The sequence below is a fragment of the Ammospiza caudacuta genome, chromosome 11 (assembly GCF_027887145.1).
Source record: "Ammospiza caudacuta isolate bAmmCau1 chromosome 11, bAmmCau1.pri, whole genome shotgun sequence".
Taxonomy (NCBI): Eukaryota; Metazoa; Chordata; class Aves; order Passeriformes; family Passerellidae; genus Ammospiza; species Ammospiza caudacuta.
In genome coordinates this window covers 13,769,341-13,785,510 of record NC_080603.1, presented here as the reverse complement: position 1 = coordinate 13,785,510, position 16,170 = coordinate 13,769,341, and the positions used below count along the sequence as shown (strand labels likewise).

The following is a 16,170-nucleotide window of genomic DNA, read 5'->3' as shown; positions in this document are numbered from 1 at the left end:
GGTGACAGCCAAATATGAAGCCCCTCTATAGCTGGATAAGTTACTTTAGAAAGATGTTGAATTGCTTGGCAATTCTTTACACTTCTGAACACTTGGCCTGTAACTACTCAGGAATCCCAAAATAATTTACAAACAGAAATAAATTATACCCTACAAGTCATAAATGATAACTACCATTAAAAGATGTGCCAAGTCAGGAAAGGAATTCAGATGTCTCAGCTCTCTCAAATCTGGACTTTGGAAGAAGTTAACATCATTAGTTCTACATTTATTATTAGCAATTTTCACTCTGAGTTTGTCTTACCAAAAGCATCAATTTCTGAAAAATAAGTGCCATAGGTCCCAAATAGTCATGCTGGTTTCAAAGTAAAAACAAAACCATTCAGTTATTGGGAAGTGGCTTCCTAACACCTCTGTGCTTTTGACACAGTTTTTCTCCTGGTTTACGGGATGCATATTTTGAGTGATGCTGCCTGCTTCCAGTCCCATCTCAACACTAGTCTCAGTATTGAGGGATCAGAGTTTTTCCCTGACTTTACAAATTAGCTGAATTTCCCTGTCCTTCCTGTATGAGTTTTCTTACAATATGATGTGACTGTCCCATAAGAAATGGTTTCTGCCTCTTCATGAAAGAGAAATGGGACCAATTCCCACTTTCTCTGTAGATGTACTTCCATGAGCTGTAACATTTGTCCAATGTTTCAAGAAAAGCAAGGTGGAAAAATACGTGGTGATTTCTTGTGAATGGTAGTTTAATTCCAAAAGCCCTTTTACATTTTCCTTCAAGATTTTGTAATCACTGTCTCGTTTTTGTTGTTTGTTGTTTGGTTGGGGTTTTGTAAGAAAATCCATCATGTGAAAAGGAGTAGGAGGAAAAGATCCTATTTATAAAGCCCCAAGTTTTTACTGTTATTTAAGAAATAAATATCTTTTTCCCCACTAACTCACACTGTATTGACTTCTATTCAAAAAGCAACTTTTGCTTACAGATATGAATGCTGGAAACAAAATCCATTATTTACAGTACTTTTGAAAATATTACCTCACTTACAGGAAGACATTTGGACTATTTAAAGTCATTTTACTGCTTCCTTAGGACAAAGAACATTCTATATAACAACAGTATGTGGTATTAAAAAAAAAGGTGACCTTAAGTGCCTAAATTCAGATATAAAAATATCAAATGGGATTTATTTTTATAATGAATTCAGATAAAATGACAGAACACAAGTAACAAGTAGTGATTGTTTGTTTTCATGGCAATATCACCTCTGTGAACTGCAAAAAAAATGTGTCTGGTTTAGATTTAGATTGCACAGAAAGAAAAAGCCAAGCTGAAAACAACAATCATTTATGGCTGAGCAGATGGCAAATCAAGCTAACTCTAGATTTAGTTCCAGAGCCAAAGTTCTGTTTAAAATACATTGTTTACCTGGCTAGCTGTTCTTATGTTCCTTCCCATCCACTGCAAATGAGTGATAAATTTGAGGATTGTCTCAGAGAGTTCTTGCAATATCAACATTTGTCCTATTTTCCTTTACAAAATTATAATTTTAATATGAATTATAAAATAGTTAAGGAAGGACATAAAAATTTGCCAATTCCCATTTGATATCCAAATATTCATCTATTTGTCTACCATGACTGCAATTCAGTTTAAAAATTATATCTTAACCTACCTTTTAAAATGCTGTATATCTGTTGAAATATTACATGAAAACTTCTGTGATACACTTTCATTTAAAAAAGGAATATAGTAAGAGGTTTGTCTCAGCATATAGTATTTCATTTTGAGGATGTGCTGAATGATGTTTTAGTAACTTTAAATAATATATTAAAACATTTTTGCTAACTTGTTTTCCTGAGAAGTCTAGCTGTTATATGAGAGGGTCATTATTAAATTCCATGGAATTGTTTTCTATGGAGAATTCAGAAGGAGATTTTGAAATCTGAACTTTCATTGGGAAAATGCAGCCCATTGTATTATCAGAATATCAACATACTGGTTTTTTACTACTATTGTAACATGTGAAAAATAATGTTTTATTGTTATAAAACATTGTTATAGCCACATTTCAAATGTTGTTAGTAATAATATTTTTTAAATTATTATTCCTAGATAGAGGAACAGCTCCCATAGCCAGATAATGGTATTTTAAGTTTTACTTTTGTTTAAAGCCCCTAAAATTCAATCAATATGCAAAATGTAAATGAAACTCAAGGAATTGCTTTCTTTCAAAGGCAATAAGTGACCATTTGCTCACCCATGTTGAAATGGATCTTTCAATAAAAGGCCATATTCAAAACCAGAGAGCAGATAAACATAATAGCCTGTGTTCTGCTGGCAGAGTCTTCCAGAGTGACAAAGAGAACCTTTAAGATTGCAGAGGAATGTGGGAAGCTTGTTTTATGATGTAATGTATCCCATTTAACACCCCAGAAGTACCCTGGTGGTTTTTTTGTTTTTGGGTTTTTTTTCCCCTTGGGGAATATTGTGAAATATAGGAAGAAGTACATTTAAAGGCTATTTCTCTATACATTTAGAAGGTGGGAAGAAGCTCCAAGCAATAAGAGGAATGCTCAATCTTTATGACTGTTCTGCCTTCACATCCAGTAAAAGGTGACTGGTCAGCAAGTCCCAATTTCTCCTCGTTTCCAAGACCAGTTCAGTTGACTCCTCTTTGAAGTGCCAGAATATGTGGATGCACAAAAGATCTGGGGTTTGCTGCTCCAAAACAAATTTTAAAAGGACTGCTGTGAGACATTAATCTAATAATCCCTTACTTATGGCTCTTTCCATTTCAGAGACCCTTGTCCCTGGTGGGTGAGGCCCTGCCCCGCAGTCTCTGCACACCTGCAGGGCTGTGCTCAGCAGGCAGTGGTGCCGGGTTTGGACTGTCAGCCATGGTGGAGAGAACATTAATGCCAGAGTTGAAGCTGTGCTCCAGAGAAGCCATGTCAAGCACCAACAGATGTAAATCTAAGTCCAACACCCTTTTTCCTTTTTTTTCTTGCTAGAGCTGCTTTATTAGGAACAACTGTTTCTCCTGACCTGCAATGGAGGCAGGAGACCGGCAAGGGAAAGGACAAGGTGGATAAAGAACACTGTTAACAGCAAATCTGAGAACAAAGCAGGAAAGCCATGAGTGGTGGCTCAGCTTAAATAACTTCCTACCATTTTCTGTCTGGGATACTTCACTGATTTATCCTAAAATTCTTTTCTTGTACTCTCAAGGATGTTGGGCAGATATGCTGTTTCCTCCTAACCAGTGTCTAACCTGTGAAAGACAAGAACATCCACAGCAGTCTCAGTGTCCTGGCAGTGCACTGTTTAATCAGTTGAGCATTTATTAGGGAGCTCTTGTCAGAAAACAGGTGTGATTTGAAGACTCACAAATCTGGCTTGTTCCAAGGCTTTAGTACCTTGGGATGGTGAGCCCCAAGCAGTTCCTCTCCCTACCAGGGACAGAGAACTGCTGCAAGCTTTAATGTGGGGCCTGGATGGAAAGAAAAGCCTCAAGCAGGGAATAAGTTTCTCTTTACCCTCTGACAGCAACAAACACAGCCTTGGGTTGGTTTGTTGCTCATGTCAGATAATGTACTTTTACTAGAAGGGCACAGAAAATATTTCTCTTTCAAATACCAGAACACAGTTTGTCTGTAAATCATACAAGAACTCACTAGACATCCAAGCAGACTGTGTGAATACTCTGAAATACATTGTGTATGCATGTTAGAAGACAGGACTAAATTCCTCATATGGCTCAGAAATAGAACAGATTACACAGAACAAAATTCATAAAGCTTTTCCTAGCAAAGCAGAAAATCTCACAAAAATTAATGGTTCCCAAGAATTTTTAGTATTTCAGTCTCCTGTGTCTTCCATAACAGACTGGTGGAAAATGTTCATGTAAAGCCTGAGAAAGTGAAACTTAGGCAAGAAAAGCAGCAGTTCTTATGTTATTCCATGTCCAAACTGACAGAGGAATGCAAATGCTGGAGTCAGCAGAGGATGCTTTGAGTAAAATGGAGTTTATGTATGACTGTTGAATTTCATCTCTACATTATAAATTTTTCAAAATTCTAACACTACTGAATGCAGTACTTTTGCTTTCTCTCTCTTATACCTGCAAATTAAATACCCAGAAAAATAAAAAAACACAGAGAGACACTAAGCATCTTGGAGCCCAATCTTAGCTGGCTCAAACTTTGGATGAGATGGCCCTTGAAGTCCCTTCAAATCTAAATTATTCTTTCATTCTGATTTTTTAGTGCTAAATTAATCAGAAATTCAATAAGATAATTGCACAGGATTCACAATAGATCATTGTTTACAATTCATGACCCTCTGCTCACAGAAAGCCTGGCATTCATAAACAGTAAGAACAAACACTTTGACCAAAGGCTTGTGTACAAACAAAGGAGTGCCTAAAAGCTCTTTGACCAGCAGATGAAACTGATCACCAGAGGACAGCAGAATTCATAAGAAAGGATTTTTTTTCATTATTTTTGTAGGAGTCTTGCACAGCTCATCTTTGGAGCACAGAAGAAAGAGAAATAAAAATGGCTGCTGCAGCAAGAAAAAAAATGCCAGGTTTTGAGGGAATTATATGAAGGGAAAGGAGAGATAGGTGAGTCTGGATTCCTTCTGTATCTTGGTCTGGGTACAAAAAAATGCTACAGAGCAGTGAGCACACCAAAAGCATGGGAGTACCAGAGAGTCCTGATGTTCTGCAGGCATCTGACAGTACCTGAGGAGTGACTCTTGTAGAGGTTTACACACAATATGTGCTTATACAAGGTGTCACTTGAGTTTTTCAGCTGTAATGGCAATGTTTCTCCATTTCTTGCTTTTCCCTTAGCAAATGAAAATCTCTACTCTGTTCATTCTGGCCTAGCTCTTCCTAAAGAGATCAATGGCATTTATTTCAGGTACTTTTCTTTCATCTAGTCATGACTGCTTAAAATGAGCAGATTGTCACACAAAATATGCATGGTACAAGTCTGTAAGAGGACTTCTTAGGTTTTTAATTTTGCAGCAGCTGTTGAAGTGGGCATGTCAGATTTGTTATTCTGGGCATGCTGAAAATGAGACATTTTGTAATCTTGCCTGCAACTTAACCCTTACAGATGGGATCAAGGATAAGAACTGTTCTGACACAAACTCACAGCAAATTTCCCCATAATTTCACAGAAACAATGAAGGAGAGAGGAGAAAGAAGAGAATAATGAGTTCCTGAAGAGGCTGCCAGATAAAAGCACAAATGACTACAACAGTCATAGTATGTGATAATTTGGGTATACCCAAATGAAACAAACACTTGTGGATGGACACAGCAAATACAGTGATTTCCAACCTCAGCTTCTACTTGAATGAGATTCCTGTGACTTTGAAAGTATCTCCAGGATACCTTAAATAGAACAGAAATAGCTCAAGGACAAAGTTGACTTTCAGACATTCTTCGGAGGTCATTCCCATAGTGTCAAAAAAATTCAGGGATACTGCCAAGAAATTACATCCTTTGGAAGAATAGCATTATATCTACCTTTTCAGTAGGGATACCTATTCTGTGAAGTGATGATATCTCCTTGAAAATGTTTACTTTCTTGTCACTTTTCCCACAAAGCAACAAAATGGAAACATTTCTCCTAGAAGAACAAGAAATAGTCTAAGTACTTTAAAGATTACATTTTTGTTTCACAGTTGTTTAAAAGAATACACATAGATCCTCACAAGGACTATGATATGTTTGATCTGAGAATTGACTATTTAGTCACAGAGTTTCTATAATATTCAAAAGAAAAAGATTATCATTTAAGACAGACTTTACTGAAATACAGTCACAGACATGAAAGCTTTGTTCCCAGGTTCAGGTGTACTGACTGAATGAAGCCATACCCTGTTGGCCACAGTGCTGAAAGTGGATTCCTTTTGTTATTTATGGACAGGGGAGTTTAGGATCAAACTGTGGTCCAAGTTAATGGCAAAACTCCCACTGACTTCAATTAGAACAGAATTTGGCTCACAGTCTCATTACTGAGCATAACAATTAAAAGAAGCTTTTACAAGCTGTATTGCTGTGTAAAAGGGCATGAACCATGCAGCAGATTTCATTGAACCCACAGCCAACAGTCATTGCTATAGCAACTGAGGTTCTAACAAAGGTAGTCACTGTCTCTCTAATCATCAGGTGTCTCTATAGCAACTAGAGTTTCCAGAGAACAAGGGGAAAATATTTGAAAACTGTCAGTTGGAAGAAAAGAGGTTTGTGAATTAGGAGGTTGGAAGCAAGAGCAACATTAGGGTAAAACATGGCTGGGAGTAAAGAGAAGTGATTGTCCCAAACATACACAGGGAATGGCAAAGGAAGAGCCAGCACAGGCCAGGAGGTAACTGGAGATGAGAGAGAGCTTCCCCTGGGTAAGGAATGCAATGTGGCACTCCAAAGAGACACTCCCAGATCTAAATTAGTTATGTTTCAGAAATAATTCTTTTAAAGAAAAACTGGTTACTACAAAAGAGTCCAAAGCCAGACTTGGTCTGCAATAGGAGTTACAGTCCACCAGGATTTTCAATAGCACCTGCTTGCATTTCTTGTGCCCACATTCCTTTACAAACATAGCCCTGTTTGTCTTCACAATGGAAGAACACAATCTGTTCTCTTGAAACGTGGCTGCAGATAGCACAGTACAATTATGTAGAAATGATGATAACTGCTCTTAATGTTACTTATTTACAAGTTTTTAAACAGTGTTGAAATGAAAAAAGGAACAGCTGCTGTTTGGATACTAATATAGATGAAAACAACAGTGTTAATTACAGGTCTATTTTTGTAAAATACAGAGCTTTTAGGCTCTGAGGTAGGCAGCAGGGTTATCTGCACATAAGAAAGGCCAGCATATGTAAACCTAAATCCCCACAAAAAATAGTTTAGTGATATTGGCAGAGCCTATAAAATAATAACTTTAGACTTATCTGATTCCTACTGCTCTAATGGAAATAAGAACTGGGGCATGATGTTTAGTTTAATTAGGAATTATTAAAAATGTTCATGTTCATAAACTAAAAGTACTTCAGTGGGATCAGCATGCTTTCTCTGAAAATAAAGTCCAAAAGTAATTACGAATTCCAAATGGGATCCAGTCCAGTACACTGATGCACTGCAATGCCTTGTTTAAATAAACCAAAACCTATCTTTAACCTGGAAAACTGATAAAAGACCGAGCAGAGCTTGAGTCAGATTTCCATTTCACGTGTATCGAGAGCCCTCTAGTGGGATGTGCTCTCAGATTCGACTGATGCAAAAGAGCAGCCCTTGTCATGCAAGGCAAACCAGGTGTGTGTTCCGGCATTCCTTACTAGCATTTTGTTACAACACAATGCAAGACAATTTTTATCTGAAACAGAAGTCACCAAATGATACACTGATGAATAAAGAACCCGAGTAAAACAAAAAGAACTGTACAAAAATAGTTTTCCATGCAGCATTTGGAGGTTTGGGGGGAGGGGGGGTTGAGTTTGGCAGGGATTTTGTGGGTTTTTTGGGGAGGGTTTAAGCCTTAAATGGCAATGATAGTCAGGATGTTTGCTGCTGTGGTGTGGCCATCCTGAATTCAGCAGCTTTGTTGTAGTTGCTCTTTACTCAACACAATTGAATCAGTGATGTGGTATCACCATCAATATGGAAGTGTGGGGTATAAATATCATCAGCCCAGGAGAGACTGATCTCTGTGAGAGCTGCTTCAAACCACGAGGACCTCCCAACATGCAGAAAGTCAAGCAAACCTGGCAGAAGTTCCTGGATGAAGGAACACCTGGCTGAGCTCAAACAGGAAAAGGAAGTAGAGAAATGAAGCAGATACAGGTAACCCAGGAGGAGTCCAGAGACGCTGCCTGAGCACACACAGCAGGGATGGAAGGAAAATGGCAGCAAAAGTGGCTCCTACAGGTGTACACCCAGGCTCAGTGGGGCAGAGAAATACTGACAAAGGACACAGAAAAGACAAAGGAATTCAATGACCTTTTGGCCACAGATTTTAGCACACACATTCCAGCTTGTAGCACAGTCTGTGACTGATGGATTGCCTGCTTTTATAGGAAACTACTCTTAAATCAGCATATATGTGTAAGTCCACAGTTCTAAGAATTGAACATGAGTCAGCTCCCCAAAATAGTCTACCACCAGGAAACTGTAATTTACACAATTGATAAAATGATACAAATTATCTAGATTTTTCTTTCCATTTATTAAAAATTAAAAATAATACTACAGGGCAGCAGTTCAAGCTAAAAATGAGCATTAAACTCACAGAAGTAAACTTGGAAATAATTCCTTCATAATCCTGACATTCAATTGTGTGGATTAATTTTAACTGCATAAACAGGTAATATCAGTTTTCCTCAATTTTGTAAGAAGTTTAGTTCTGAACCTGTTGGCTGAAACTGTCTAAACTGGAACAGATTAACTCTCCTGTAAGTCATAGAACCAAAGTGCTTCCTGTCTTTTGAAGCTTTTATTTCTTCAGACATGCTGGCATTTCTGTCTTATCAGTGAGAAAAGCACACATGAGCATTTCAGGTCTGTCTAAACTGAATTTGGTCTCCGAAGGCAGATTCCAGCAAGAGCTGGTTGTTACATCACAGGGTGCATCAAATTTACTCATGCTCTAAGGGGAGAAAAGATTTTCCTGTGTTGATACAATGCCTCTGGACAGTGACAGATGAGCAGAAGGATCACAAGTCTTGGGAGATTAAAAGTCCAGTTCCACTCAATTCAATGTGTATTCATCATAATTAGTACAGTATTTTAATAAATCAGTAAAACAGTCTCTGAACCAAAGAGGGGAAAAAAAAACACAAACCAGATTTTACCTTCTGGATAGAAAGCTGTATTGCAAGAGCAGAAATTATTCTTAAAGCTATTTTTCAGCTAAGTGTAATAGCTGCAACATAAAGATACATAGATTATGTGGATTTATTTCTGTCTCTAGAGGCTCTGTGACCCATGTAGATTGAATACCAGCAATAAGAAAAACCAGAGTCTGATCTCAGAAAAAAAAGAGAACAAGCAACCAGCAAATAAACTGGTTTCATAGGAGGACTATTCTAAGCAGTAGAAGAGATTTTAAAATGCACAGAGGCCTGGCAGTTATAAATGATGCTCAGCCCACCACTGTGGGCTTAGTGGCCTTAAGTGGCCTTAGCCCACAGTGTTTCCTGGGCAGTTGTATCAGAGCAGGAGCCAGCAAGGCAGATCTTCCTGGCTGGAATGGATTAGAGAAGGATAACCACTTGTGATCCCACTAATCCTGTTCCAGTCTCCCTGGGGGTTTCAGGCAAGCGAGCTGTGACAGAACACTTTTTATCTGTGTACTCACAAAGTGATTGATTTCTCAGCTTCAGAGTTGGTTTGGCTTGGTCTTTTAATTATACATACAGGTGCACTTGTTTTCAATGTGTGCTTTTACTCTTGTCTGTATTTTTCCTATGCTGGCAGAGCTGCCAGTGGTGCTAAAGCACAGTATCTTTGCTTGGAATTCCCACTAACTATAATTCATTACCATTTTTACATTATGCTCCTTTTCTCACTTTATATCTTCCAAGGTGAGAATCCCTCTACTGATTTACAAGACTCCTCTTGCTTTTCATTCCATCTTGAGAGTTCCTATTACAGCAGACTTCTACATCTGCCAAACTAAGGATTATTATTCTGTGAAATCCATAGAGTTGATAAGGTGGACACAGAAAATTAGACTACTGCCTCTTGTTCATTAAAATTACATGCCAGAGGAGATGAAGCAAATACTATTTGTAGTAAGAACAGAGTATTATGAGAATTACTTGACATACTGCCTTCCACAAAATCTTGTTTGTCTCTTTCACCTGTTAAGTGATATTGAAAATATCTTCCCCATGGAAACTTCCTTTATTCACCCGGTAGACTGTTTAAAAGCCAAAATGTACCTTTCTGTTTTGTAAAGTTCCCTTCCTTCTTAATTTATCATCTGTTATCAATATTGGAAATATGATGCAGCTGTTGCAACAGACAGTTTTCTTGATTAACCTGCAAACCAACCAGAACTTGGAAAGAAGTTATTCCATTTTAAGGAAGAGAAATTTCTGCAGGGCCTCAATATCCCTAAAAGCAGGTTTATCTGAAATAATGTAGAAAGACCTGAGCACAAAAAAAACCCATTAACTGGTCACATTGCCAACAGTTTTTCAAGTGAGACCTTACTGGAAACCCAGGTAAAGGTTTTCTGAGTCCATACTGGTTTTCTCTGTATTTTCCATGGGTAGCTCTCTTTTCTCTATAGAGCTGCTCCTAATCTACTCAGACTCATCATTCTTTACAAAACTGTACATAACAAAAATTTGCTTAAGAAACACTGGAGAGGTGATATGGCTTAATTTAGCTCAAGAGGTTTCTGATTCTGTGTACCTCTAATAAAATCACATGGCATATAGAGAACAATAATACAGCCATACCAGTCAGGACAGGGTGTAACAAAACTAACAGGATTGAAACATTTCATGCAGGCTCTTCTATGACCCACAGCTTTCACATTAGCTGTTCTCCATGTATGACTGAATATTTGAGGCATCCCTCTAAGCAGTCTATAGGTACCAAATGACACCAGATTATTAAAAGCAAAAAGCATTCCTAAGATCCTGCACTAATTCATGCCAATACATTTCCCCCAACAATGCATGTATAAAATTATCACTTACAAACATCTTGCAACAGTTATTCTGCCTTAATCATCATATCTTGGCATATTTCAGATAGTATAGTGTATAGTAATGATGAATACAATGTTTGAGAATGCAAAGAAAAACAATAGTTTTTAGATGTCAATTCTGGATTCCTCAGAAGCTGCAACTTTGATGAGTGGCTGGGTCTGGAAAGCTGATTTGAAACTGTCTCACACCTCTGAGAGGAAAGCAACACCAGAAACCCCAGTCCTGTGACATGGTGAGTGCTGTTTAGAACCAGACCTTCCCAAAATTATAGAAGGAGCTTTGGCAGAGTTTAAGCCCCAAGTCCAACACCTGCAAGCCTGATGCAAAACCTGAAATTCTGTTCTCATTTAAGCTCTGATCTGCTGCAAATTGCTGTAACGTGTGATTGCTTCACAAACATGTATCACATTATCTTGTGAGATAAGATTATAAATCTGCCCTATTTTGCAAAAGAGAAAAGGCAGCTTTGGAAATTGACAGTTATGTGTTTCAAATATTTCATACCACACCTGCTCTAGCAGTAAGACTAAGGAACTCCTTGTTACTTAGTGAAAAATACGAGTTTGGGTAAATTAAAATAAAAACCTGAGCTTGGTCTCCCAAATCTGAAGTGAATAGTCCAATCACTGAGATTTTCAGAATAAAATTACCTTCTTTCACTGTTTTAGGCTGCTTCTCTATTGATTTTATTATAAGAGCCTGCAAATTACTTATTTCACAGGGTGGAAAAGAACTGGCTTTCATAATAAATAAATCCTTGGGGTTTATTGCAAAAGAAACTGAATGTGATTCTTTTAAATTGATTTTTTTTTGCTTGCTTTTGATACTTCCACATTGGAGATGAATGATCAGACCCACAAAATTGAGGTCATTGTCATTTCCAAATTGTGACTATGAAAACCATACCAAGCACTTATTTTTTTTTCTCCTCTGTGAAAGCTATAAGCCTTGGCTATTGACTAACATTTTTTTAAACAGTTGCATTAGTTGGATATGAAATTGCTACACCCAATTCCCTTACATTATTTTTTAATTCAAAATACAGTATTGAATAATTCTCAAAAATTACCAGTTAGAATTGTTACTCTTGCTTAAAATTGAGTTGCAGTTCATTAGTTTGGGAGGTGTCCACTGGTTTCTGCCAGCTTTGCATCTCACAGAGGGTCCCTTGAAAATTAGTTGAGAAATACAGTTTTGACTTAACCCTGATCACGTTTGCAAATTGTAAGGCAAACCTACAGAAAGAAAGAGAAAATGAGGGAAACACAAAGGAGAGAAAATAGTGAAACATGTAGAGAACAAGACAGATTGAAAAAATATCTGGTAAGCAAAGAAAAAGCATTGATGAAAAAAAATTAGGGGGAAAATAATTCTTACAAAGTGAAAGAAAAAAGGGGCTGAAATCTGCTTATGCAGAGGACAAAACTGATTTATTATTGAGAACAAAATATTTAGACTGATTGAAGAACCAGTGCCTCCCTGGGAACACTCTATTATGAGCTACAGTCCTGAAACCACTGAAAGTATGGACAGCTGGGTATTCCTGGGTTATTCCCCTTTGACACCTACCTGACTTGGAGTGGATTTTGTACAGATTAGTTAGCTCCAAATGTTTTTTTAAAAAAAAGCTATGAGAATTTAACATCAAACAATGAGAAAATCATCTTTTATAATGAGCATAAAAATTGCTGATTTTCTGATGAAGATTAGAGCTTGTTTGAAATTCTCTGTATGTAAATGCATAGCAGCCTTGACCAGAGACAAAAGCCCAGGAATATTTGCTATCCATAGAGTTTTTTTACTGTTTTTCTGGCATAATGGGATAATAAACTTAATAAATCAAAAAGTGCAAACATTTTATTCTGTTCAATAGGGGGGTTTTAAGTACTTCTAATTCCAGGTAATTGGACCCTTGCTTTTATAGAGATCTGTCTTCTGGCAGGCTCAATACAAGTGCCTAAATCTTGAAATCCTTATTCCCGATTTGTTTTCTTCTTCTGTCTTTGCACCATAGAAGTGCCACCTTTTTCCTATGTGATTTACATCTAAACGTGGGGAAGTGGGAAAGAGGAAAGGTGCTTAAACTTCCAAAGTGCAGTGATAGTTTTTATGCCATTTTTTTAACATAATTTTTTCCACCTTACACTGTGAAGACAAAATAGGACTCCTAGGATTCAGACTGGGCTGTAATCTACAGGAAGAAAACATGATGAACACACGCTGAGTTTTGCAGCAGAATTTGAGAGATGGAGAGTCTGAGCCTTGGAGGCAATTTGTGCATCCACAGCCAGAGCAAGCGCAGTCCAGCGACACAATCGCACCGTTAGAAACGAGACAGGGCAGCTTTAAGAGAGAAACAGGAAGCTGTAACCAGAATCCAGCTGAATTCTGAGCTGGGGCACTTCACCATGAGGCTGCAAATGAAACAGATGTGCTTGCTGTGAATTTCTCTAGTGTCTGGAGTTTTTGTACTGAAGGTGACAACACTTTCCTTCCTGGGATTTTTTTTTTCCTTCTTTTATTTTTCACAAACTTTCTATAAAGGGAATGAAATGGAGAAGTTGAAGGAATATGTATCAGTGAAAGAAGATCACTTTTATCATCAGGGAGCTGTGGAGCTGCTAATCTTTAACTTTCTACTCATTCTTACAATATTAACAATTTGGTTGTTTAAAAACCATCGATTCCGCTTTCTGCATGAAACTGGAGGAGCTATGCTTTATGGTGAGTATAAATTCAAGTGCCAGCATAACACTGGACTAGTTGCATATTTATGATGAGGCACTTGATCTCAAGTGCTGACAAAGCTCAGAAATGTGCTGAATTAAATGTCATCAGCTCCCTAAGTGTGGGATAAAATAATGATGTGACAGCATCTCTCCTGAGGTAGCCAGAGGCTGCCTGGGCAGAGGAGCAGCTGTGAGGAGCTGGTTGTCCCCAGCATGTGCATCCTGTGCCCAGGCAGCAGAGCTGGGGACTCCACTGTTTACAACAACAGCCTGCTTGGGTTTGTCCAATGTTCAAAGCTGTTAGTCTAAGGAGCCTTGTGGATACAGACAAGCTGTCTAATAAAGTTTAAATCTTGAGAGCTTTCTTTTGGCTTTGCTCTGTGCCTTTGAAAAGAATGTGTCTCAAGTTTGCTCTCAATGCTGTCATTGTAGGGTAACTCTAGCTTGCCTGCCTAGTTCTAATCTTTGATGAAGTTTTGCCGTGTTGCATTTCACTCTCACACAGAACTTTCTGCATTGTTTCCCAAGTACTGTCTGCTTTAATGGCTCACACTTACATGTGTAATGACTTCTCTTGGCGCTCTTAGTGCTGTTTCATTGAGAGACTCTGCTGCCATAAGATACATACAGGAAGACAAACTGTCAAAATGGAAGAGAGAAATCAACAGCTCAGCCATTACCTGAGTACCAGCCTGACACATTCTGTGCACACCACATCCTCTAGCAGTGCAATACCCAAAGCTGCTTTTGTTAAGATGGGTGCCTCTACTGCAGGAGCTTCCTTCTCACTGTTGTGCTGTTTGCCGTGTGCAGTTGATGGCATTTTCTCAAAATTTAGACAAAAGCCAAAACAGAAATGAAATATGGGAGAATACAACAAAACAAAAATAAATAAGTGTGGAATTAGGGCTTTATTCATCATTTGATTCTGTTTTGCTGCCTGCCCAGAACATACTCTGCACATCATGAGGATAACCTGCTCATATTCTTTGGATTGGTTAAGAGATGAGTGCTCCAGCAGGACAAAGCTTTTGAATTATTAAGACATTCCTCATTATTGCAAATAAACTATCTCTTTAGTCTTGCATTATTGATGGCAGTCGTCAAACAGGAGAAAGCTTATCTGTAGGATCTAAAAAGCTAATACTGCCCTTCTTATCCTTCAAAATTTTGGATATGGGTATAGTTATCTTTAACACCATGGAATGGCAACATTAAAAAGAGTGAAGTTTCAGAGGTCATAAGAGAGGTTGTCAGATCAGCTGGCAGCACCTTTGGGAGAAAATCTTCATGGCACCAAGCAAGCACTGACAGTGGGACAAGTCCTGCCCTCACTTAATTTCACCTTCCCTTTCCAAACAATTCTAATTTCTACCTTTTCTGCACAAAAATAGGTCCCAGTCCTGCCAGTTTGCTTTGCTCCAGCCCATTGAGCTATTTATTAGATATGTGAATAGCAATCCAGTGAACTGAGAAACTGCCTTCAAGTGATAGGACATGGGCACTTATTGCAGAGTGTGTCCCACAGGATGGCAGGTGGGCCCCATTCCTCGACTGTGCCCTCAGGGGAGGAGCAGTGGGGAGGACAGGGAATGAATGCAAAGTGTGAGGAACACCGGGGGGAAAAAAAACAAACATAGAAAGACAAAACCAGGAAGTTTTACAGTTACTGCAAAATGCTGAACAGCCACAAACGGAACACAGCCTGATAGAAAGAGCTATTTAAAGTAGAGAACAAATGAAAAGGGGGGTTAGGGTTAGGTTTTTTATTTTATAGGCTTAGTAGCAAAATTCAGTTTTAGGCTGAATAGTTCCACCTAGAAAAAAAAAACCACAACCATACTATCTATTTAGAAACCTAAATAACTGAGGTGCATTAATTTTTTTTAACCAAAGCAATGGTTCAACAATAAGTACAGCTATATTTAATTTTAAAATCTTTCCACAAAGTAAAAAAAAAGGCATTTTGAATAATGCAGAATTAATTCAACATTATTTCACAAAGTGCATATGTGTGTGTGTGTATATACATATATATATATATATATATATATATATATATATATATATATATATATATATATATATATATATATAGCAAGGCATTTAGCTTGAAAGTATTTAAAGACTCAAATTATTTTGTCTGTTTTGAGACCAAACTGAAAAACCACTCACAAAAAACAAGGAAGAATACAGACTTACCTTCATTCATTCATTCCTTGGTTTTCCTGAGTCTCGGAGAGCAAGTTTCCCTTCACATTGCAGTTGGGTTTGATAAACAGACCACTAATAGTAAACTTAATTCCTGATTTCTGTATACCAGGGAGACAGGTGGGTATGAGAGAGTTTCCTATACAAGAGCACACTCAGGAATAGTGTGGGGATGATCTACAGCAGCACTGATAAAACAAAGCCCCTTGCCTGGGGTCAGAGCAGGTGAGCCCTCTCAGAACACCAGCCCCAGGATGTGGCCTCTTGGTGCTGGAGAAGACACAAGGAGCCAAGAGAACACCAAAGTGCCTGCAGCCACCTCCTGCCAGGCCACACAGCTTTAAATGCCTCAGCCATAAACCATTAGGCACCAAATCCCCCATGTAAGATGCAAGTCAGGGCCCTTCACAGTGCAGCAATAACCCAGAGCTGTGCGGTGACAAACTGAGTGCAAGCATCCAAAGTGCTCATTCTCCCCACAACTCA

General features: G+C 38.2%; 1 protein-coding gene across 1 annotated transcript in view; it reads left to right on the top strand.

Annotated features, from left to right (window-relative positions):
* The first annotated feature begins 13,250 nt into the window (after window positions 1–13,250).
* Window positions 13,251–16,170, top strand: part of SLC9A9 (solute carrier family 9 member A9) — a 174,276-nt gene continuing 171,356 nt past the window's right edge. The window contains exon 1 of the mRNA XM_058812182.1: window positions 13,251–13,468. Within this exon, the coding sequence (XP_058668165.1) occupies window positions 13,297–13,468 (172 nt within the window). The 5' untranslated portion in view covers window positions 13,251–13,296. The remainder of the gene's footprint in view (window positions 13,469–16,170) is intronic.